Here is a 24,087-nt window from a genome sequence, read left to right on the forward strand (position 1 = left end):
CCCCCCCGGTCTTCTTCACTTCCTGCTGCTTCTGCTGTACATTCTAAATCTCAGACTTAAAGGTTTCTCTACACTCAGTAAAAACGTCCTCTGCAGTCTTCCATCAGGCCTGTAGTTAGATTATTTTAGGGATTAAAAACTATTGGTAAAGAGAAACAAGGACAAGGATAGAATAGAGAAAATTTGTAGTCCTGTACTGGTTGTTTGTCTTATTGCTTCTTTAAAATCTCATTCAGAGTCTGATACTGTTCATATCCCAATTGGTAAAATGGTGAAAGTACTATGAACTTGTTTTTTAAAATATGATTTTTGGGGGGTACTTTAAAAATATCCCTTTTTATGTGAAAGCAATTTTCATATCAAAATACAGCATTTATTCTTTCAACCTAACCAGATATGTTCTCTACATTTTTTTCAGGAGACAATGGTTCTTTTGGTCTCTTTCAAATCCTATCTTAGTTTTATTACAGTACGCTTATCTAATGACCTCGTAATTTCATTTGGGACCAGAACTGATCTTTGCACAAATGCTTGTTATGCCAGCCTTAATATGTATTTCCTTTACCTTTTTTGAAGGTTTGATTTCTGTTTAGTAAGACTCAATAGACTAAAGTTTTATAGAAGGACAAAAAGAAAAGCAAAAAACCAGCTGGCACTGTTCATTGCAACTGGGATACCGTACAATGAGAAAGACGTTGCAGTGAGAATTTCCACTTTTGTATTTTGCAGCCTGCTCAAATTGGCCTTTGTATCAATGGAATGATTTTTCTCATTTTTAATACAGGAAACGAATTTGTGCTCATGGAAGAAAAGTTTGTTTGCCAGTAGCCCTGCAGTGAATCTTACAGGAGCAATGAAGTATTGCATTCATTAGTGTGTGTCTCAGAGAAGGTTCAGGAAAAGCCTTCACTGGTTTTCAAGGGGATCCTTGTAGAATTACGTAATTGGAACCCTGAAGAATAGGCACCACTGTCTAAAAATGGCCTTTATTCTTCTAAATACATATAAACGGTTTCATAGACTGGGAGACATGACCTTCGAAAGGAGAGTGTTTTCAGGGGATTTGCAAGGCTGTCAAGGACTCTGCCTCCAGGCCTAGGGGGGTGCGGTGGCCTCTGGACCTCTGCCTCCACTCTCCAGAGCTATACGGAGGCCAGCTGTCCTGGGAGTTTCAAATTTTTTTTAGGTTAGACCAATTTGTGGGATTAAAAAAAGTGTTATGATACCTCTTATATTAGGATGATGGGATGCAGTTTCAAAACGTTTTGCTATAATCCCAAAGCACCATGGTTTTTTTTTTAGAATAGCAGAGGATTAGAAAAAGTTCTGCATAAATTATGTAACCAGTCTTCCTGGCTAGCCTGACTCAAGTAATGGAAGAGATAATTATCCTATTTTAATAATTTATAAACTCAGTTGCATACATCAGCATAAAACCAACCTATTAGCCAAAAATATATAACATTACTTTTGTTGCCTATTAGGATTTTGTTTTATTCTGTTTTGTTTTTAACTTACCTGCTATAGAGCAAGATATATTTAATTTTCTAACACATGATAGTAATCATTAACACCTTTATGGTGCTTTAAGGTTTATAAAATAATTTTTGCGTATGTTATTTCAATTTCTTATCAACCTGTGAGATAAGATGGTGTTATGCTCCCCATTTTGCGAAGGCTGAAATACATTAAGTGATTTGTCTAAGATCACACAGGTACTAAGTGGTAAAGCCGAGAATGGTAAACAACTTTTCTGGCTTCAATAGCAAGAATAAATGTTACCATTTATTAAGGCCTACTATATACCCAGTGCTTTGTGTACATTATTTCTAGTCCTTAGGACAATTCTGTTAGCAAGCTAGTGTCTCTTTTACAGTGAGACTGCTGAGCCTCAGAGAAGAAAATTTTCCCCTTTTGTTAAGAGAGTCAGAATTCAGACCCCGGTCGGTGTGGCTTCATGGCACACTTCTTCCATTGTTAACCCATGCTGCCCATATATTTCTAATTTGTGAGGGACTTACCAGTTTGTCAACTTAGTTCAACTTTATTAGAGTCTGGCTGGTGGAGACTTCATTAACTTCAGAGTAAAACTTGACAGATGCGATGTGCAATGAAGCCACCCTCCAGGGTTCCTTTTTTGGGAACATTCATCACAATTTCATTGAGCAATAAGGGTGCATGCCTCCAAGAGGCTTAACTTTAGTCAGGGAGAGGACAAGGAAACTGATGATCGAATGCGGTAACTTCCTCTGGGTTTAGGGGTCACTGAGTCCCAGCTGTGTTGCTTTTACTGGGATAAAAGGAGGTAACTTTTCGGTCAGAAATTAAGGCTATAGATGGTAGTAGGAGCTAGTATCAGAAAAGCTTAAGGCAAAGCTTAGAGTGTAGGCTAGAAGGGAGGGGAGAGACTGGGGACAGGGCTAGGGAAAGATCCAGAACCTAGCTGGGGATCTGGAACTCCATGAGCAGTTGAGAATGGAGAGGTTCTAGCAATCACACATCAGAGCCAGGCAAAGAAAAGGTCAGACACAAATGACAACAGGTGGGATCTGAACCTAACAGTGGAAAAAAACAAGGCAGCCAAAACGGGCTGAGCAGGAGGGGTCCAAGACCAAGTTCTAGAGATGTGTAGGGGGCCGAGGAAGCCATGCCCAGTGAGAAGAACAGATGCAGCCCAGCCCACCAGTTCCTAGAGAGCACCGACAACTGTGCTCCGCTGAAGCCTCAAGCAGGAGCCCGCAGCAGCGTATCCGTCGGCGTATCCGAACGAAGCAGAAAGAGCAGTTTCTGGCACAAAGAGCCAGACTCTTCCTTTTTTTCTACTTGAAGTGCCACCCTGTTCCAGGAAAACCTTTACACAAGCAGGCTAGCGAAGTGACTGCTACGTTTGCCATTATCTATCATGCCCTTCTTCCAGCCTTTCTCAGCCGAAGCTGCTTATCAACAGGAAGGTAGCAACGAGGTGGACTCAGAAGAGAAGAAGCAAGTCTGGGAAACCGAAAATCTAGATCGTCTGTACCTTCTCTTCTCCACTTATTCATCATTCAGTAACTAAATGTAGGAGTCCCTTCTGAATGTATCTGAATTTGTGGGGATGTAAAGAAAAAAAGAGGTTCTCCCCTGGCTTAGGATTTTTCAGACCTCTGGATCGTTTTCACCCCATCTCCGTTTGTCATAGAGCATTCTGTGCTCAGAAACATCTGATAAAGTGCAGGCAACCTGATCCCGGTCTGGGGGATCTGAGTGTCTGTGGAGCCCGAAAGCTAGCGTGACCCCAGCAGCAGTGTGAAGAAGCTAGATTTGGCTGACTTTACCCTTACAACTTGCCCGACTAAACAACTTAATCTTATTTACTGCAAAAGCAAGGAGTATGCAGTGGTGGTCGCCTACCCACCCCCGCAAAAGAAAAAAAAAAAAAGAGGTGGTTTGGAGTCGGAGTTCACTACTGCTGTTAGTGTATCATTTACTCAAGGTACTCTGTCATGCCTCTTTTATAGTAATCTGCAGAATTTTACATATAAATTACGAATTTTAGGAATCTTGTCAAGTTTTCAAGTAGCTTCCTTCTTCTCAAGGCAGGTCTTAATTGTAAATCTAACATGCCTAAAAAAACACTCCTGAAAAGCTGCTTCTCTTCAGCTCAGTATTTAATATAAACATCAGGCAATCACAGTTGTAAGTGTGGTTAGACTCAAAGGCAGCCCTCCATTGTGTGAGTGTCGTGCAGAAGACTGAAAGCTTAGACTATAAGCTCTTTATTAATAATAATTGCTTAGCCATTGCACAATAACCTGGAACAGCTGTTTAGTGAATGAAAGAATAATTCGAAGCAAAGTAGGCCAGATATAAAACACTTCCAAACCACATTTCAGAATAGCTCCTTTGTGTCAACGAGGTGCATGTCTGCGGAAAGAGTTTTGCGAGGACAGGTGGATAGTAGGGGGCCTTTACAATAATTACATCACCATCTGGTACTATCTTTATGGTGAAAGAGTTCTCATGTACCGAGTTCTACGTATGTGGTGTTACAGAGTCACGTAGCTCGATGATGGAACCGCAGGACCGGCAGCCTTCATTACCCCAAAGACTGATACAACGGATTGCTTTGAGAAACGAGTTTCGAAGCACATCTGTGAAACGTATGATCCTACGGGTACCGGCATGTATTTCTTTGAGGTATCACTTTACACTGAAGTTTTCCTTGGTGGAGTATTTTTCAGAGCCTTCTCTTCTGAGGCTAAATTAGGAATTTCTGTTCCTTATTTGAGTTCCAAGAATTGTGCCTTTCCTGCCCTCCGCCCAAATTGGAAGATATAAACCGTGGGAAAAGTGTCTTTACAAACTATTGAGTAATTCTCTAACTTGGTTTATTTAGCATATTCAGGAGGCCTTTCACGTCCGTGGAATCCTCTTTCTATTAATCCTCTTCAAGTTAAAGCTACAAGTTTCTGTCCTTAGTTTCCAGGTTCCGCCTGCGAAAGCAAGGGCGGGAGGCAGGCACAAAGGCCAATAGGTAAGAAGTTAACACGGAACCCCTGTCTTTCCCTATTCAGATCAGGCTCTCTGGTTCCAATATTTACTCTTCCTCAAACAGGAAAAGGGAGAGAGGGAAATAGAAAAATGAGGCCTATAAATAGCTTTGTGGGATTTGTTTAATTGAGGTCCTAAAGAGCCTACAGAGTACGCATTGGTGCAGTTCTGTCCCAGGAACTTTAAGAGTTGACTACAACAGAGCCTCTACCCTTGTAACCTTCATCTGTCTCACGCCTGGGAAGAATGTGGGTGCTAATTTTAGACCCAGAGACTAAGATGCACAAAGGACAAGTATCATAAAGCATTTTTGGAGCCAGAAACAGATTTAAGTTCCTTGACTCACTGCTGCTTTTACTCCAGACCACACGGCTGTACCGAAGTGAATTGCTGTCAGAATTGGTGCCTTCAGAGGAGACAACTGCTCATAATTGGTAGCTCTAAGCCACTTCACTGAGAAAGCGCGGGGTCTTAGATGCTTTAAGAAATAATTGACAGACTGAGGCCTGAGTGAGTCAGGCTCTTCTGAGTCATAGAGCTTTTAGGTCCGTCTTTCAGACTAACCCTCTTCAATCTTGTTTTTACCCTCTTTCAGGGAAGACCGGGGCCCTAAGGCAAAGATATACCTCAGGTTAATGTCGACGAGTAGAGGCATTTCCCTCATAGCCTACCTCTGGCCATTGTTTATCAAAGTGTAGGTATCAGATCACCTGTTAAATCCCTTGGGGTGCTTGTTAACCATGCAGACTCATGGTGCCCCCTCCCTCCACCCCACAGACAATGCCACAGGAGACAGGAAGCTGGCCTGTGACCAGCATCCCAGGGGTTCCCCAGCACACTCAAGTCTGCCTTGGGCCTCTGCTCTGGGCCGGTGGTTCCCAAACGTGGCAAATCATCTGGATTACCTGGGAAGACTTTTTTTTTTTTTTAAGATTTTATTTTTTTACTTGAGAGAGAGGGAGAAGAGCGATGGGAAGGGACAGAGGGAGACAGAGAGCAGCAGACTCCCTGCTGAGCAGGACGCCCACTGCTGGGCTCACCCTGGGCTGGATCCCAGGACCTGGAGATCACGACCTGAGCCTAAACCAAGAGTTGGACGCTCAACCGACCGAGCCACCCAGGTGCCCCTTCTTCCAAACTTTTATCCTATTGCATGTACATACTGTTTTGTTTTAATGAATAAAGGTCATATTATGCATACTGCTCTGCAGCTTGACTTTTTCCTAGCTTGTTTTTCATTAACAGTATTAAATGGACTTCCTTACAAATCTGTCCCATTCTTTTTAACACAAGGCTCACAAAGCAAACCCCTATAGGGGTTAGGCGGGTAACCTTAATGAATTAAATGGGAGGGACTGCAGAAAAGATTTTTCCATTTAATGGAGTTAGAAGCCGCCCAGCTACAGCCAGCTGCTGCCATTTGGGAAACTGGGCCCAGAATCGCCAAAGCTTCTGTTTTCAAGAGAAGCAAGAAATCTGAATTTGTTTAATGTGCAATCTCCACATTTTTCTTTTATTTTTAAATATTGGCAACTAATTCAAATTAAATACTGAGCGAACCAGCCAAAACGTCTTTAATCCAAACACTGCACCTAAGCCACCCTTTTGAAACCTCTACTGCAGTGTATACAGAATGTTCCACAGGACGTCTTACGTGCTTTAAGCGGATCCCCAGGTGCCATCCTAAAGCTCAGATGAAGTAGGTCTGGGATAGAACCCAAGATGGTCCATTTTTTTAAGCTCCCAGATGATTCTGCTGATCAGAGAGGTTTTGGAACCACTGTCTTAGATTACTAACAAGTTGTTTGGGACCACTGCCAGTGAATTAGGAAGGAAACTGTAAATACTTTCATTTGCATTTCTGTTTTAGCCGGTTCCCTCTAATTACAGCCCTCTACGAAAGCACAAAATGGGCTCTGCCGCTGCTGTTTCAGGCAGTGCAATCAGAGCGGAACAATAAATAAACCAACTCAGGAATCTTCAAGAAGCTTTTATTGGCACAGCCCAGGAAAAGGTGTGGTGGCCATTTCTGAGCTAAAACCTGTATCCCAACAAGGTGTTCAGTGTTAAGTTTAACACCCCACTGAACCAGAAAGTTTAAGTTTCTGAAACTTAAGTTCCAGACTCCCCAGGTCACTAAGAGGTTAAGAGGTTCCCCCGCCAAAAAAAAGTTTTAAATAAACTCTATGCCCAACGTGGGACTCAAACTCATGATCCCAAGATCAAGAGTCATGTGCTCTACCAACTGAGCCAGCCAGGCGCCCCAAGAGACTCCAAAATTTATAGGTCAAGCCCCGCTGCTCCTGTTAAGATCAGAAAGGCGAGAGACCGTCCTGGATGTGCACCCTTGTTATGGGATGACTAAAAGGGCAGGAAACAGTATTAAGTTTTTTCAGATTGACTCCAGGTCACTCCCCATTACAAGGACGATGTTTTCAGCAGTCACACTGAAGTCCCTCTCCATTCTGTATTTGGCTAAGCAGCTTCTGCTTAGGACGGGTGGTGGTCATAGGACATGATCGTCAGGATGGTAGAGCTCACTCATCAGGCGGTAGATGTAGGAAGGTGCGTTCCCACCAATGTTGGAGATAAACAGTGTAATGAGCTCTGGGGGCACGTAGTCAAACACAGGGCAGTGAACGCTGACCTTCTCCAGAACGTCCCCTGAAAGGCAATCACATGAGCTAAAGATAAAACAGAGAATCCTGCTCTAATAACCAAGCACAGAGATTCTAGGCTCAGTCGTGCAGGCGTGCTCGCTACCCCAAGAAAGGGAAGCTGCAGTGAAGTACAAACCAGAAGAGAAGACTTCCATTGTGACACTCCTGCTTCAAACTCTCCAATGCCTTTCCATGGCCCTCAGAATAAAACTCCATCTTGGGACAGTAGCCCTCAAGATCCGGCCCCTCCCCACTGCACTACACTAATTATAATTCATCCCACTCTCCCTTGTGCTCATTACTCTCCAGTCATATGGCCATCTTGTTCCAACTGGCTCAGCACGGACCTAACTCAGGCCTTTTGCACCGACACCTGGGAGATTCTCCTTGATCTTTACACGGTGGGCTCTATTCATTCTGGACTCAGCTGAAATGTCCTCTCATTTAGACCCTTCCCCCACTAATGTAGTCTCCCACTTTCCATCACATCATCCTTATTTGTTTTCTTCCCCCGACATCCCATGACCTGACATATTCTTGTCTGTCTGCTGCAACAGAACGTAAGCTCTGTGGGAGCAGGGCCTATCTGTGCTGTTCACTGTGACATCCTTAGTACCTGGGACAGTGCTGGATACATAGTGGGTACTCAAAAGATACAAATAATCCTTGAAAAAAAATGAATGTGTGAATAAATGGATGAAGTTATTCAACTTCTAAGAAGAATTAGCACCCCAAGTATGGTGCTTTGCTCCCAGAGGGCATTTAAGGCCATCTTACGTTGACAAGGTGGCAGGCTCACTGCCTTCAGAAGTCAGAGAAAAGGACCCCAACGCACGAAGGTATCCAGGTGACAGGCAAGTTTATAGTAGGAACATTTTAGAGCATGCTTCCTTTGGCAGCCATGTCACCAAAATGACTCTCTAGAGCAAAGGGGAATGAGTACATTTCCCAGTGGGTTGCTGCGCATGTGTCAAGCAATGTGCAAAGCCAAACCCCATCCCCGCTGGACGATCCAACCCAGCACGGCCCCAATACTCAATCAAATATATTAGTCTCAGAACAAAATGAACATGGACTAGATGAGGTCCCCACACACTCTTCAGATGCTAAAGAGAAGTCTCCATGAGAATTATGATAAAAAGCACAACCTGGCAGTATTCAATCCCCACTGACTACCAAAACAAAAGCAAAAAGACGAAAACACATACACGTGCACTTGCAGCACACGCACACATACACCCTTCTGTACCTTCTGTGAAAGGCAGGACTTCTTCAGGAGCCACAAACTTGTGAAATGAATCTTCTTCATTGGGGAACTAGACAAGAAAAAAAAAAAGGAGCGACAGAGACCCAGCAAATTACACTTTTAAGTATACACCCAGGGAAATAAAAAAGTATGTCCACACAGAAACTTGTACACCAATGCTTACAGCAGCATATTCACAAAAGCCCAAAGGCTGAACAGCCCAACTGCCCACCAACAGGTGAATGGATAGATTGTGTAAGGTCCCTGCAACAGAGTATTATTCAGCCACAGAAACCAAGTGCTGTGCTACAGCGAGAAACCTTGAAACCATCATGCTAAGTTAAAGAAGCTGAAACAAAAGGCACGTATCGTATGATTTCTTTTATATGAAATACCCCAAACAGGCAAAGCCACAGAGACAGAAGATTAGTGATTGCTGGGAGGTGGGCGGAGGGGGCAATAGGGAGTGATTACGTAATGGGTACAGGGTGTTTTTCTGGGGAGAGTGGTAGTTGCACAATGCTGTGAATGTAGTGAATGCCCCCGAACTGTACATTTAAAAATGGTTAATTCTATGTTATGTGAATTTCACCTCAATTTTAAAAAGACCTGCAAATAGGTTGGTATTTCAAAGCAAACAGCCTCTCTCGCTAATGAAATGGCTCTTCACTTTGTAATACTGCTTGTATTCAGGCTACAGAAGACAGTCCCTCCAACGATGACAAGTAAAACCGATTCGTGTTCCAAGTTTCAACTTGTTTGGCATTTTCAGAAATGATCAGTGTGATGGGCCATGAATGTCAACAAAGGGCCTTCCCCAACTATGTACTATCCTGACCTTACAATTTCCATTTCTCAAAGCTGACAAGTTATAACTATCAATTTTTTTTTTCCTGGTTCAAGACTTCTGTGGCTTTTTCCAGCCTCTATAGAGTCTAATTCATTTAGCAAACGCACATAAAGAGAAGCCCCAGAGTGAGTAGGTTGAAGGCCCAGAGTCCAAGCCTACACTTTGGCTTCCTTCTCTCTGTCTGGCCACAGACAGACAGACATACCTGTGGGGAAAGCTTGAACATGGGAGCACAAACGATGAGCGGGGTGGAATGGTGTTTTGCTGCCAGTGCTAGAGTGTGCGTTCCTGTCACAGCTCTCAGGGCACCATTGGCCAGGATAGTCTTTGTGCCAATGATCACCTTCGGAACAGGAAGCAAAATGTGAGTCATCCTAGGGATAGAGGCTTAAATGGGCCATTGGGCACAACACGCTAAATGCTCAGGCCTCAGTTTCGACACCGTGAGGGTCCTTTCCTAGTAAAGGAAAAGGGTTTCTACAGTAAGGACCACGAGTTCTAGGTCAAGAGTGGCTTCCCAAAGAAAGAATGAATATTGTACGTGACAGAAAGCTGCACTATCTCCTGCTCTTAGCCCTGTCTTTTCTGGAATCTATATGTCACACCTCCTGGGAAGCTAAGAGCCTTTCTATTCGCCATCCACCGCTGTCAGGCTCTCTGAGCAGAAGGCAAGGACCCTCTACCCAATCCCTAGTAGCTGCCGCACTTAGCTTAGCCCTATTTCATTCTCGTCAATGCTTTCACCAAAAAGAAGCTACTCAGGGGCACTTGGCGGCTCAGTCAGTAGCATGCAACTCTTGATCTCAGGGTTGTGAGTCCGAGACCCATGCTGGGTGTAGAGATTGCTTAAAAAAATAAAATCTTTAGGGGCGCCTGGGTGGCACAGAGGTTAAGCATCTGCCTTCGGCTCAGGGCGTGAACCCGGCGTTATGGGATCGAGCCCCACATCAGGCTCCTCTGCTATGAGCCTGCTTCTTCCTCTCCCACTCCCCCTGCTTGTGTTCCCTCTCTCGCTGGCTGTCTCTATCTCTATCAAATAAATAAATAAATAAATAAATAAATCTTTAAAAAAAAATTAAAAAAGAAATCTTTAAAACAAAAACAAAAAAAGAAGCTACACTAAGGGAGGAACAATGATACAGATAAAGGGAAAAGAAATTCAGTTAATATATTAAAAACGCCCAAGTATGTACTTTCAAAAGCGCTAGAAGCTTTCTTCTCTTCTCATGGATATTATAGGAGAGAGAAAAAAAAAAATCAGTATTTTAGAAGTATAATCTTCATGAATTCAATATAACTCCAAATACACCCACCTTATTGACTCTTGACATAACAGCAAAAATGGCAGCATCAGTCATGACAGTTGTCTCAATACCTGCTTTGGCCAAATTGACTGCCATTTCATGACCCTGCAATAGGAGAGAAAGGCCTGATGTCAGGAGAGATGGTGGGAGAGAGTGGAAAGAATCTCCAATGGAACTGGATCTGGAGAATTCTGTGATACTGGGCACAGCAAACACGCAACTGCCAACAGGTAATTCCTTTTTCTACTCATGGTGGGTACTCTCTGGTATGCTTCAGAGAAGCCCAGGAGAAGCCAATAAATATTGAATTTTCCATAGGAGCACTAGAACAGCCACAAAACTGGAAATACTGCCTGCTTGTGTAATTAGGGAGCACTGACAGGACAGCTCCTGGCTCATTATTTTATGACCTCCTGCGTCCTTACATAGTTCCTTTCTAGAGACCTATCATTTATGTAGGGACTGAGTGAGGTCAGACCAAGAATCAGTCATCCCCAAGGTAATTTACCCTATTTTGATTCCTAAAAGAACCAATATATTTCTTTTCTTGGACCCAGCGTTTCTCCTAATTTTCCTAAACCAATGTTTAAGAATGTTGACAGGATGAACAATTTGAAAATTCCCTTCATGTTTTACTTTGTCTTCTCAATGTCTTATCAATTCAAAGTTGGCATGGAGCCCATCTATCACTTCTTTATTCCCTCCTCATTTTTCATTTTTCTTGGCAGCTCCAGCAGTTTCCCTACCTGACAGAAAGGAGCACACTCTGCCACAATGACATGGAATTTCCTCTTTCGGGCAGCCTCTTTGAGGAAGGCCTCTACCGTTCGGGAGAAGCCAATGGTCATGATGACCTCATTGGAGTGGATGTGCTCCAGAGCCTGGGCCGCAATGTTCTCTGTAGTCCCTTCTGCAAGAACAGTCAGTTTGGCAAGGGAAATGTGAAACTGCCATGCCACAACACAAGACAATCATGATAGAACGTGGAAAGAGACAGGTGCCCTTCACACAGACGGCCCACCTAGCAGAACTTGTAACACAGGGTGAAGGGACTTAATGTGAAGTTCACCTTTTCTTAAAAGCCCTGCTCCTCTGGATCTTCTAGTTCCCAAGTTCTCAGCCTACCTTCTTTCCTAGCAGAACCCCTACTCATCCACTTACCCCCCAACCCTGCCCCCATGACACTAGCTCCTTATAATTCATTTTGAAGACAATGAATTCAGGCAAAAAATGGTCCAATCTGAGAAACTGTAAAGTGCTGAGAGTGGGGTAGAGTTTCCCCCTAAAAGAACTCCTCTAAAAGGTGGCCGCAACACCCCCACCTGAAAAGGAGGCCACAGAAGAAAAACAGGGGAGGAATTTGGAAGCAGCAGCTCCAAACACACAGACCCAGCTTCTTCCTCCCTTGGGGAACTCTGATTGTAATGCATACATGCAGGTCTCCTGGGTCACAAAGACAAGGGGAATGGAGGTGTTACATCTGTGTGTATAAAAATTCAAGAGGAAATTTAGGGAAGAAGAGTTGATCATCCATGGTTTTAGGGAGTTCATCTTTAAAATGAAAATAAAGCTCTATCCTAACAGTCTCTGCAGCAATGGACCTGCAATCTATAAAGGGCTGGTCTGTAAGGAAAGGTAGAGAGGGCTCGCTTAGTCCTGCCACCTGTTCCAACCCTTTCTCTCAATCAGGATGGAGGACAAAGCTCGGAGAACCACAAGACCGATTATCTCCTATCTTTGCTGATGAACAACCTCCAGGGTCGTCTCTTCCCTCATCTGCCTGTAACCTATCCTGTCCATCGGGGATCAGGACTCTTACCCAGTTCCACAAGCAGCTCATTAATTGCCTCAATGATGTTGGACTGGAGCTGGGCATAAGGGGAGGTGAAATCCTCGCTCAGGCCTTCTGAAGTCAAGAGTTTGTGCAAGGACTCCTGCTGATCGCTCTCATCACTGCGTCCGTGGAGTCTAGGGAGGCAACAAGACCCAAACAGCGGTGGGCGGAGGTGTAGGCATTTCAGTAACAGGAGCTGCTCGGCTCTTCTAAAGGCTCCAAGCAGGGAGAGGGGCTTGCGCAAAAAGGCTCACATCCTGACCTGCCATACTCCTCCCGGATGATTCTGAGCACTCTCCGCACCATGTTGCCCACCGTGGTCTCTGAGGGTTGCGCAGCCGTCATCCTCTGGCCCTCTCGGCGGATCAGTTTCATCAGCTCCCCTGCAGTCCGAGGGAGAGAGAGAGAGCACGAGCGCGATGAGGCCTGGGCGACTCTCCACCTGAGGACCGGGGTCGGATAGCGGTGAGGGACGCGACAGAACTAGACCTGCCTTACCTGCGTTGATCCAGTGGTGGTCCGTGATGATCCGGCGCAGCAGCCCCAAGGTCTCCCGAGCCATGTCCTCAGAGCTGCGCCGCCCGCCGTCTCGCTTCAGGGCCTCCACGAAACTCTCGATGCTCTCGTACAACTCCGAACCCTTAGCCGCGGCTCCCGGCATCTCGAAAACAGGCGCCTCGCCGGCGGAGTCCACACCTGTACGACCTCGGTCCTTGCACTTCCGGGGCGGGTGAAGCCGGCTTCCGCTCCGCGAGGAAAACTCCAGTTTGAGGGTCCGCAGGCCACGCCCCTCGGTGCTACATCCCGCCTCCTCCATCTGCCTGAACCAATCAGAGGCTAGGAGCCCGAGTTACTGAGTTACCCCACAGCGACCGCGAGTCTCGGAGGCGGGAGGACCGGAAGTGGGCTTTCGTGGCTCTTCAGACGCTGAACAGAGGTGAGCTGTGAGGCCCAGTAAGGGTGGCTAGTCTCGTTGCTATGGAAACAGCCAGTCTCAGCGCCCACCTACCCCCCCAAGACCCGAGGCTGCGCTGCGCAAATTGCCTCCCTGGTCTTGGTCCCCGAGTGAACACCCGCTCTCCTGGCAGAGACGCTCAGAGTGCGGGTCCAGGACCCCCTGCACCTTGTGCAGACGCGCCATTATAATGCTCTTACACTGCGTGGAACTGGTTCGTTTGCACCTGTGTGTTTCTAATAGATTCAGGTCCCTGAGGGCGAGGACCGTACCATTTTTGCCTTTGCATTCCTAACGCCTCTCACACCAAAGACAGGAATCAGGGATGAGGAGACCGAATACTCCCCAGTAAGGTGATTCAAAGGGAGAGTTTACATGGAAGCAAAGATATGTCCTTCCATTTGGACAGACTACAGAGGCTGGGAAGCATAACATGATACCAAGAGCTACTATTTACTTAAAGTTCACTAGGTGTTGAGCACTGTGTGTGAATTATTTCACCTATTGCAATTTGTGAGGTACGTCCTCTTACCCTCATTTTACAGGTTAGAAAACAGCCACAAAATTTAAGCAGTTGGTAAGGGGATGCATGCGTATTTAAATCTCCGTCTGTCTGAATCCAAAGTCTGTTTCTAACGAGAATCCCATTTCTTTAAGTTCTTAATATCTTTGGACACACACATTTTTAAGCCATTTGTTACAATTGACAAATTGCCCTCCAAAAAGATACATCAATACCAAAATCAGACAAAGCTAGTACAAGAAAAAACTGCAGATCAGTATCCCTCACAAACACAGATGCAAAATCTAACAAATTAGCAAATCAAATCCAGCAATATATAAAAAAGATTAAGACACCATTACCAAATAGAATTCAAACCCAGAATGCAAAGCTCTTTTAATATTAGAAAATTAATCAATTTAACAAGCCATATTAACAATATAAAAAGTGAAACCACATGATCATATCAATTGATGCAAGAAGCATTTGACAAAATTCAACAGCCATTGAATTTAAAAAAAAAAAAAACCTCTCAGAGAACTAGGAATAGAAGGGAGCTTTTTTAACTTAAAGAGCATCTACAAGAGCATGTAGTTACATAATACTTTATGGTGAAAGACTGCCTTCTTTCTAAGATCAGGAACAAGACAAGGATGTCCACTCTCACCAGTCCTATTTAACATTATACTCAAAGTCCTAGCCAATGCAGTAAGATAAGAAAAGGAAACTTTAAAAACATACAGACTAGGAAGAGAGAAAACTCCCTATTCACAGAAGACATTGTCCATACAGAAAATCTGAAGAATTGACAAAAATGACGAAAAGCCTCCTAGAACTAATAAGTGAACATAACAAGGATACAAGGTCAACATACACAAATCAATCATATTTCTATATACTAGTAATGAATAATTGGAAACCAAAATTGAAAACACCATACCTCCCAAAAGCTATATTTGTCAATTTTATTTGTGTTAAGTTTACGTTGTCCTAAAAATTGTACCAATTTACATGCCTGCTAACACTTACCATGTTCTGGCCAATTTTGGATATTGTTCTTTATTTTTCCAGGCATCAAGCCATTACAAAATAAGGTATGTACTGTTTTATGCATACAAAAGAATACATGTTATGTGTTTATATAGTATTTATGTGCAAGTTATGAAACATGACAACAAAATGAACATACATGAACCCATCTCTCAACTTAAAAACCAAGATTCTTAAATACATAGACATAGAAAGTAGAATGGTGGTTTTCAGGGACTGGAGGGAGGCATAAGTTATTTAATGGGTACAGAATTTTGGTTTCACAAAATAAAAAGAGTTCTAGAGATGGATGGTGGGTGGTAGACGTACATTAATGCCACTGAACTGCACACAAGGGTTAAAATGGTAAATTTTATGTTTTGTGTATTTTACCACAATTTTTAAAAATATGTGCTATAAAAAAAAAAAAAACACAACCCTGAAATACTTCCAAAACCATCTCATTGACGTGTGTGTTTGTCTACCCCATTTCCTTTTCTTCTCGAATACCCAAGGATAACCACTGAATTTTGATTGATTTTGCTTTGTTTTATTAAAAAAAAGTATTATATATTTATAATCCCTAAACAACATATTGTTTAGTTCAAACTGGTTTTGAGGGGTTTTTTTTACAAATGGCATTATAATGTAATTTTCTACAACTTGCTTTTTTCACTTGATATGACATTCATAAAATTTATCCATGTTGTTACATGTATCTGTGGTTCTCTCATTAGCACTGCTGCATAATATTCCATCATGTGACCCTACCACAGTTTATGTATTCATTTTCCTTCAACAGATATTTGGGTTGTTTCCATTCTTTCTGGGGGGTGGGAGAATATAAACTATAAACATTCTTTTTTTTAATATATATATATTTTTTTATTCCACAGAGATAAATACAGCCAGCGAGAGAGGGAACACAAGCAGGGGGAGTGGGAGAGGAAGAAGCAGGCTCCTAGCAGAGGAGCCTGATGTGGGGCTCGATCCCATAACACCAGGATCACGCCCTGATCCCAAGGCAGACGCTTAACCGCTGCGCCACCCAGGTGCCCCTAAACTATAAATATTCTTATGTATATTTTGGCATACCTAAGTAGAATAACTAGGGCATAGTCTATACGAATATTCAGCGTTACAAATAGTGCTTGTCTTCCAAAGTGGTTAAATTAATTAATGCTCACTCCAGTAGGACATAGAGTTCCAACTGATGTACCTCATTACCAGCACTTGGTATTATCAGTTATTTTATTTGGGGGAAATCAGATAGATATAAAAGGATGTATCATTATGATCTTAATTTGTTTTCCTGATTACTAATGAGGCTGTTAATTTTTTTGTATGTTTATTGGCCATGTGCTTTTTTTTCCTCGTTTGTGAAATACCTGTGTTGTGTCTTGCCTACTTTCTTAAAAATCCTTTTTAAAATAGACGTGTAGGAATTCCTTATATATTCTGAACACTAATCTATTTCAGTTATTTGTTCTATAAATATCTTCTCTCAGTTTGCGGCTTGTTGTTTTACTCACTTCGAGATGTCTTTGACATCTTTGACATCTCAACCTTGTCTTGTATAATTAATGCTTTTCATGTTTTGTTTAAAAGATCCTTCTCTGATATAAAGGCTTAAAGATAATCTCTTATCTTTTTCTTCTAAATAATTAAAAAACTTAAATTTACAAGTAATTTTGAGTTACTTTCTGTGTAGGGTGAAAGGTGGGAATCCGATTTTCTTTTCTTTTTCCATTCTTTTTCCATTGATTTTCTTTTTTCTTTTTTTTTTAAGATTTTATTTATTTGAGAGAGAGAGTGAACGAGAGAGCTGGGGGAGGGGTAGAGGGAGAGGAAGGAGCAGACTCCCTGCTGAGCAGGGAGCCTGATATGGGATTTGATCCCAGGACCCTGGGATCATGACCTGAGCTGAAGCAGGCATTTAACTGACTGAGCCACCCAGGTACCCTCCATTGATTTTTTAATGCTACCACTGTAATATGTCAAGTGTCTATAATGTGTGAGTCTGTTTGGGGACTATTTTGTTCCATTGTTAAATTTGCCTATCCCTTACCCAGTATCACATTATCTGTTTTACTGTTGTCTTATTTTATAAAAAGTCTTGCTATCTGGTAAAAACTTCCTTGCCATATTTTTTTCTTAAAGAGGGTCTTAACTAGTTTTGGGCCTTTGCTCTTTCATATATATTTTAGAAATAATTTGTCTTTTCCTCAAAAAAAAAAAAAAAACCCTAAAGATTTTGCTTGGAATTACTTTAGAATTACTTTAAATCTCTAAATTAATTTAAGGAGAGTTGACATCTTTAGGATACTGAGTCTTCCTATCCATGGACATGGTATATATCTCTCCACTTATTTAGGTCTTCTTTAAGGTTGTTTGGTAAAATTTTATAATTTTCTCCATATAGGTCTTGCATGTCTTGTGTAAGATTTATTCCTAGGCACCCTGTATATTTATTGCTGTTGTAAATGATTATCATTCTTTTTCATCATTGCCAAATTGATAGGGAAAATACAAAAATTCCTTTTAGTTTGCGTTTCTTTGCTTATTAATCAAGGCGAACATTTTTTTTCATGTTTATTTGCCTTTGCATTTCTTCTCTTATGAATTGCTGGTTCACATGGTTTGCCCATTTTTTCTAATATGATACATGACAGACATTCTGGTTGCCTACCCGATATCCATTGCTTTCTTCTTGCCTGCTAAAAGAACTGATTTTGTTTGGTTTCTACCCATAGGGAAAGTGGTTTTAGCTTATGGGTAAATCCTGATGGGTCTAAGCCAATCATGGCAATTCCTTTCTCCTTAAAAAAATTTTTTTAACAGGTTGGTGTTGGGTAACCTATTTTCTAGCCAGCAGGATGTGAGGGAGATCTGTTTGGAAAAGTTTCTTTGTTCTTAAGTAACAGAGAATACTACTTTGTCTCTTCTATCTCTGATTGTCTGAGATATGATGCCTAGAATTACTGCAGCTATCTTGTGACCATGAGGTCTCAAGATTGAGGATAAAGTTAACATGCCAAGGATGGCAGAACAGAAAAATAGAATCTAGACTCTTGATGATATCAACACTTAATGGGTATTTTACTTATATAAACTCTTTTCATTCTTACAGCAGTCCTATGAAATAGATACTACTAATATAACCGTTTTCAAAATAGGAACCTGAGGCATAAATAGGATAAGTAATTTGCTTAATAATACACACCCAGTAAGTGGAAGAGTTGAGATGTTAATCTTGCAGTGTAGCTTCAGTGCCTGCTCTGTTAGTCTGTGTACTGTGGTGCCTTTTATAAAAATTGTGTGAAATCAATAAATCCAGAAGTTGCCCTACTTAGACTTCTTAATATATAAAGTGATAGATTTCTCTATTGATAAAATTTTGAATTTTGAGTTTTCTGTCACTTGCAGCCCAAAGCATCTTGATATTGGGTATTTCATCTTCTTCTGGTTGATCTGTAAGGTCTATTTATATATTAAAGATACAATCATTTGCAATTTGTGTTGCGATATTAGTAGTTTTAGAAACTTTGCCCAATTCTCATATATAGCTGTGGGATTTTAAATTGAAACACCTTTCAGTAGGACAATTTAAAAAAAATGCAGCGAAAGACTTTAAAATGTTCATTCATACTCTTTAAACCAGTTTGTCTAAGTCTAGAAATTTATCCTAAGGAAATAATCAGAAATAGGTACAAAGATTTATCCATAATCACATTTTTCACTTTATTATTTATAACATAAAAATCAGAAGTATTCCTGTGTATTCAAAATTAGGAAATTGGTTTGGAAATTATGTACCACCATCCACGTTTTAGAAGAATATTTAATGACATAGGAAATAATGATAAAAATTGTTGACAACATATTGTTAAGTTTAAAAAGTAGGTTGCTTGCAGTCACTCTGGAAAATAGTTTGGCAATCCTTTCAAAACTGAAAATGGATTTATAATACAATCCAGCAGTTGCACTCCTGGTCATTCATCCCAGAGAAATGAGCGCTTGTGTCCAAACAGCATGAATGTACATAGCGGCTTTATTCATAATAGCCAGAAACTGGAAACTTTCCAAATATCCTTCAGTTGGTAGATGTTTAACAAACTGTGGCACATCCATAGCATGGGATATGGCTCAGCAATAAAAAGGAACAAACTGTTGATATCTACAACAACTTAAATGAACCTCAAGGAACTTACGCTGAATGAGACAAGCCGATCTCCAACATGTATTTTCACATAATGCCATGTATGTATCATTCATGGAGTAACATATAGAGAGAGATAAAGAATGAATTAGTAATTGCCAGGGGTTAGGGATGGGTGGGGAGCATGAGACGGGTGTAGCTACGAAGGAGTAACACAAAGGATAGTGCAGTTGAGTCTCTGGATGTTGTGGGGGTGGGTATGCAAGGCTACACATAATAAAATGTCATAGAGCTACACACACGAGTGCATGTGTAACTGGTGAAATCTAAAACTATGAATTATATTGATGTCAATATTTTGGTTTTGACATAGTACCACAGTTGTATAAGTTGTTACTATTAGAGGAGGTGGGGAAAGGGCGCACGGGACTTTGGTGTGCATTCCTTTCAACCTCCCGTGAATCTATAATTATTTTGAAATAAATAGTTAAACAAAAACTTCATAAACCAGGATTTATAAAATAAAAGCATCTATTTAAAAGAAAATTATAGGGACGCCTGGCTGGCTCGGTTGGTGGAGCGTGCGACTCATCATCTCGGGGTTTTGAGTTTGAGCCCTATGTTGGGTGTAGAGATTGCTTAAAAATAAAATCTTTAAAAGAAAATGATAATGGATTACATTACATTACTCTAATTGTTAAATGTCTTAGTGCTAAAATAGATAACAAAAGAGACTGTTTAGGGGCACCTGGGTGGCTCAGTCATTAAACGTCTGCCTTCAGCTCAGGTCATGATCCCAGGGTCTTGGGATCGAGTCCTGCGTCAGGCTCCCTGCTCAGCGGGAAGCCTGCTTCTCCCTCTCTCTCTGCTTATGTTCCCTCTCTTGCTTTGTCTCTCTTTGTCAAATAAATAAAATCTTTAAAAAAAAGAGAGAGAGACTGTTTAAAGTGCAATTTTCCAAGAAAGCAAGATGCAAAAATAGTGTATTTGGTACGATCTCAATTTCACTTAAAAATAATTATACATTATTCATATGTATTATATATAAATATATATTTACACATATACACACCCACACCTATATATATATATGTGTGTGTGTGTGTTTGTGTATGTATATACACACATATACACATCATGTATGTGTGTATGTATATATATATATATGGGTGTGTGTGGATACCTGTGTATGTAAATGACATACCAAGATGTTAACAGTGGCTCTCTCTGGATAGTATGATTACAGGTTTATCAGAGACCCCTAATTGCCTCATAAGCCATTCTTCTATAGTAATAGAGTTTTGGCTTGGCTAATAGGCATCCAAAATAAAGACTACATTTCTTAGTCTCCCCAGCAGGTAGGTGTGGCCCCATGACTATGTTCTTACTATTGGGATAGTGTGGAAGTGTTGTGTTGCCGCTTCTGAGAAACTTCCCTGGAAGATAACTGGCGTGTGTCCTCTGGCTTCTTTATCCCTTTCTCTTTCTGGCTGCCTTTCTGCTCTGCCAGCCTGGATGATGAAAATTCAGGCCACACTGCAGGGATGGCAGAGTAGTGAGCTAGAAGGACCCTGGGCACCCTATGGCCTCTGTGGAGCAAAACTATCATATCAGCCTGGACTTTTCAACTTCATTTAGCTGCAAGCAAAATAAGCCAGTCTTATTTGAGCCACTGTTACCTTGAGGTTTCCATCATCTGCAGTCACACCCAGTCCTACCAAATACAAGAGTGATATTTATGTTCATTTGTGTTCTGTATTTCCCAAAATTTCAACAATAAACACATCCCATTTATAATCAGAAAAAAGTTATTTGTAAGAAAAATAAATTCTTCCGTCAGGCCCATTCTCTCAACCAGGAATATGATTATGTTGACCAGATCTTCCAGATTTTCCCAGTGTCCCGATTTCAGACATTCTGGCTAATTGCCTGCAAAGTTATCAGATCACAGTTTCTGAACTTAATTTGGAGGTAGGGTGATTATGATGATAATTCTCAACTGTAAGGAGGGAGGCTGACCAAAATGTTTGCGTCTTTCTCCTTCTGTTCCAAAGAATCTCCTTTATGCCATCAGATCACTTCCTTTTCCTGAAAGGCTTTGACTCAACACTGCGGCATGTGAATGCACTACTGTTTTTATCCTTCTCTAATTGTTTTGGTGGATAAGTCATGTCTCTATGCAACCTGAGAACAAGTGCTATTGTCACGGACACCTGTTGTTTTTGTCTGCCCTGCACCCCCTTTCCTCTGGGAATTGTCCCTCCTCGTGTCATTCAGGTGGAACTATCAATCTCAGGGCCTCCTAGCCACAGGGATGGCACACCACCCAGGTCTGGGCAGTGACCCCAATTCCACACTGTATAGTCATCAGTCCTTCCCTGTGATTTGCTATACAGACCCCAGAAGAAAGCAGGTTTCTTGCCTTTAGATCATCTGCTATAAGGAGGTTGGCTTGGGACTCTTGGTGGCTAGCTTTCCTGTTTCGTGCAGGAAGCTTATCTGTAGGAAAAAGTCAGGCAACCGCTCCAGAAGAAGTAGAAGTGAACAGAGGCAAGTCCTGGAGTGAGAGAGAAAGGGCAAATGAGCTGATGACTTGAAATGAACTGATGTTGCTTTGTAGAACTAGCCAGGCTTGAAGGTAGAGCCATCCTTGGACTTCTCAACAAATCTCCCTTCAGCTTAACTTTTTGAGTTGCTAGAGGCTTCACTAAGCTTCTCTTTTGTGCTCCAGGGATCCCAACCCTCTTCTCAGCCATTATTTGATTGATTCTGCTAGACTAGAAGCTGATCTTGGTCTAAATGTAGATTTATATTTTAGTGACATCTGGCTCTATTCTTGAGATTCCCTGCCACTTGACCTAGTCAGTTGCTAGGAATTTGGAGGGAAATTCTAATGACAAACACAGGTAATGGTACCAGGGCATGTGATTAGAAAAAAAAAAATCCCACCCTATTGTTATTAGGACTGCCTATTAACAGTTGGTCTTCATAGATCAACGTATACGGTATATAACAAATATTCGTTGAGCGTCTTTTCATACCAAGCACCATATTGTATATTGGAAAAGAGCCCCTGTACTAGGGGAAACTCAATAATAAAACAGCATCATCATTTTAACTTAGAGGATTTTGCCTTTTAGTTTATCTCTTTCAGTCTCTAAAGAGCACTAAGCAGTGAGCTGGTTCTGATCAAGAGATCAGTTATACCACAATTGATAGGTCATCATAAGTGAGAGTAGTACCAAGTACATAGGTAGACAAAAAAATAGTCTGTTATTCTGAAAAAAGAAAAATGTGGAGACTAAGGCCCACTAGCCAGTTGTCCTCTCATGCTATGTTATAGTGTTTAAATTTTGGGTTTGGAAGACAGATGAATCTCATTTGAGATCATAGGTCTGCCCCTCCCAAGCTGGGTGATCTTGTCTGTCAGTGGAAGTGATAGTGACATTTGATAAATGGTAGTGACCTCGGAGATTTAGAGACATTGCACTACTACTGATCCTGATTTTTTAAAAGATTTTATTTATTTGTTTGTCAGAAAGAGAGAGAGTACAAGTAGGAGGAATGGCAGGCAGAGGGAGAAAGCAGGCTCCCCCCCGATGTAAGGCTCCATCCCAGGACTCTGGGATCATGATCTGAGCTGAAGGCAGACGCTTAACCAACTAAGCCACCCAGGTGTCCCTACTACTTCTGATCTTTAAAGTAGTGGGTCTGGGTACCCATTACCTAATCTGGAGAATTTTTGAAAAATCTCCATAAAAGGTGATTGTAATGTACTTAATAAAGGTCTGATTATATTTTTAGAAAAAAAATTTTTTAAATTTAAATTCAATTTAGTTAACATATAGTATATTATTAGTTTCAGGGGTAGAATTTAGTGATTCATCAGTTGCATATAACACTCAGTGCTCATTACATCAAGTGTCCTCCTTAATGCCTGTCATCCAGTTACCCCATCCCTTCACTCATCTCCCCTCCAGCAACCCTTAGTTTGTTTCCTAGAGTTAAGAGTCTCTTATGGTTTGCTTCCCTCTCTGTTTTCATCTTATTTTATTTTTCCTTTCCTTCCCCTATGTGTCTCTATTTTGTTTCTTAAATTCCACATAAGAGTGAAATCATATTGTATTTGTCTTTCTTTGACTGACTTATTTCACTTAGCACAATACCCCCTAGTTCCATCCATGTTGTTGCAAATGGCAAGATTTCATTCTTTTTGATGGCTGAGTAATATTCCATTGTATCCATACACCACATCTTCTTTATCCATTCATGTGTCGATGGACATCTGGGCTCTTTCCATGGTTTGGCTATTGTGGACACTGCTGCTATGAACTTTGGGATGCAGGTGCCCTTTCGAATAAGCATTTTTATATCTTTTGGATAAATACCTGGTAGTGCAATTGCTGGGTCATAGAGTCATTCTATTTTTAGCTTTTTGAGGAACCTCCATACTGTTTTCCAGAGTGGCTGCTCCAGTTTGGGAAGTTTGCATTCCCACCAGCAGTGTAAGAGGGCTCCCCTTTCTCTGCATCCTCGCCAACCTCTCTTGTTTCCTGAGTTGTTCATTTTAGCCATTCTGATCGGCGTGAGGTGATACCTCATTGTGGTTTTGATTTGTCTGTCGGTCTGGTTGTATTTTAAAGACCCGATACACCAGCTTTTATTTCTAGAGCTCCCCTCTTTCAAGAATGAATGAGTTATTGCAACTACCTGAGATCATTTTAGAACAGCAACAGACCTTGAGTGAGGCTACGTCCCAGCCAAGAAGCCTGGGCTCTCCATCCGAGTAGCTTCCTGTCACCCTTGGTACATCGTGACACTCAGTGATTAACCTGCAGACAGAGGCTGCTGGTAGCTGCCAGAGGCTGACCCTCTTCCGTCTGGCTCCCCTCCTTCCCTGAAATAGTTTCTATCCCTGGTTTGATGTCTGTGGCCCACAACATCTTTAAAAACACACAGTCATTGTCTAGCTTCAGAGGGTAGTCTGATTAACTAGTTCCTAACTGGAGTGGAAAAAG

The 24,087-nt window shown here is 41.7% G+C and overlaps 1 protein-coding gene across 2 annotated transcripts; it reads right to left on the minus strand.

Annotated features, from left to right (window-relative positions):
- Nucleotides 1-6,507: 6,507 nt before the first annotated feature.
- EIF2B2 (eukaryotic translation initiation factor 2B subunit beta) lies at nt 6,508-13,164 on the minus strand. Of its 2 annotated transcripts, XM_008699638.2 has the most exons (8): nt 12,923-13,162; nt 12,687-12,807; nt 12,410-12,558; nt 11,337-11,500; nt 10,600-10,695; nt 9,492-9,629; nt 8,440-8,506; nt 6,508-7,194 (listed from the first exon to the last, which is right to left on the minus strand). In XM_008699638.2, the coding sequence occupies exons 1-8, from the start codon at nt 13,083-13,085 to the stop codon at nt 7,037-7,039; spliced, it is 1,056 nt and encodes a 351-aa protein (XP_008697860.2). In that variant the 5' UTR covers nt 13,086-13,162; the 3' UTR covers nt 6,508-7,036. The 2 variants fall into 2 exon arrangements, with proteins under 2 accessions (XP_008697860.2, XP_040497577.1); XM_040641643.1 differs by lacking the exon at nt 9,492-9,629 and having other exon boundaries at nt 12,923-13,164.
- Between the last annotated feature and the right edge of the window lie 10,923 nt (nt 13,165-24,087).

This window comes from Ursus maritimus, unplaced genomic scaffold (genome assembly GCF_017311325.1).
Source record: "Ursus maritimus isolate PB19 unplaced genomic scaffold, ASM1731132v1 scaffold_25, whole genome shotgun sequence".
Lineage (NCBI taxonomy): Eukaryota > Metazoa > Chordata > Mammalia > Carnivora > Ursidae > Ursus > Ursus maritimus.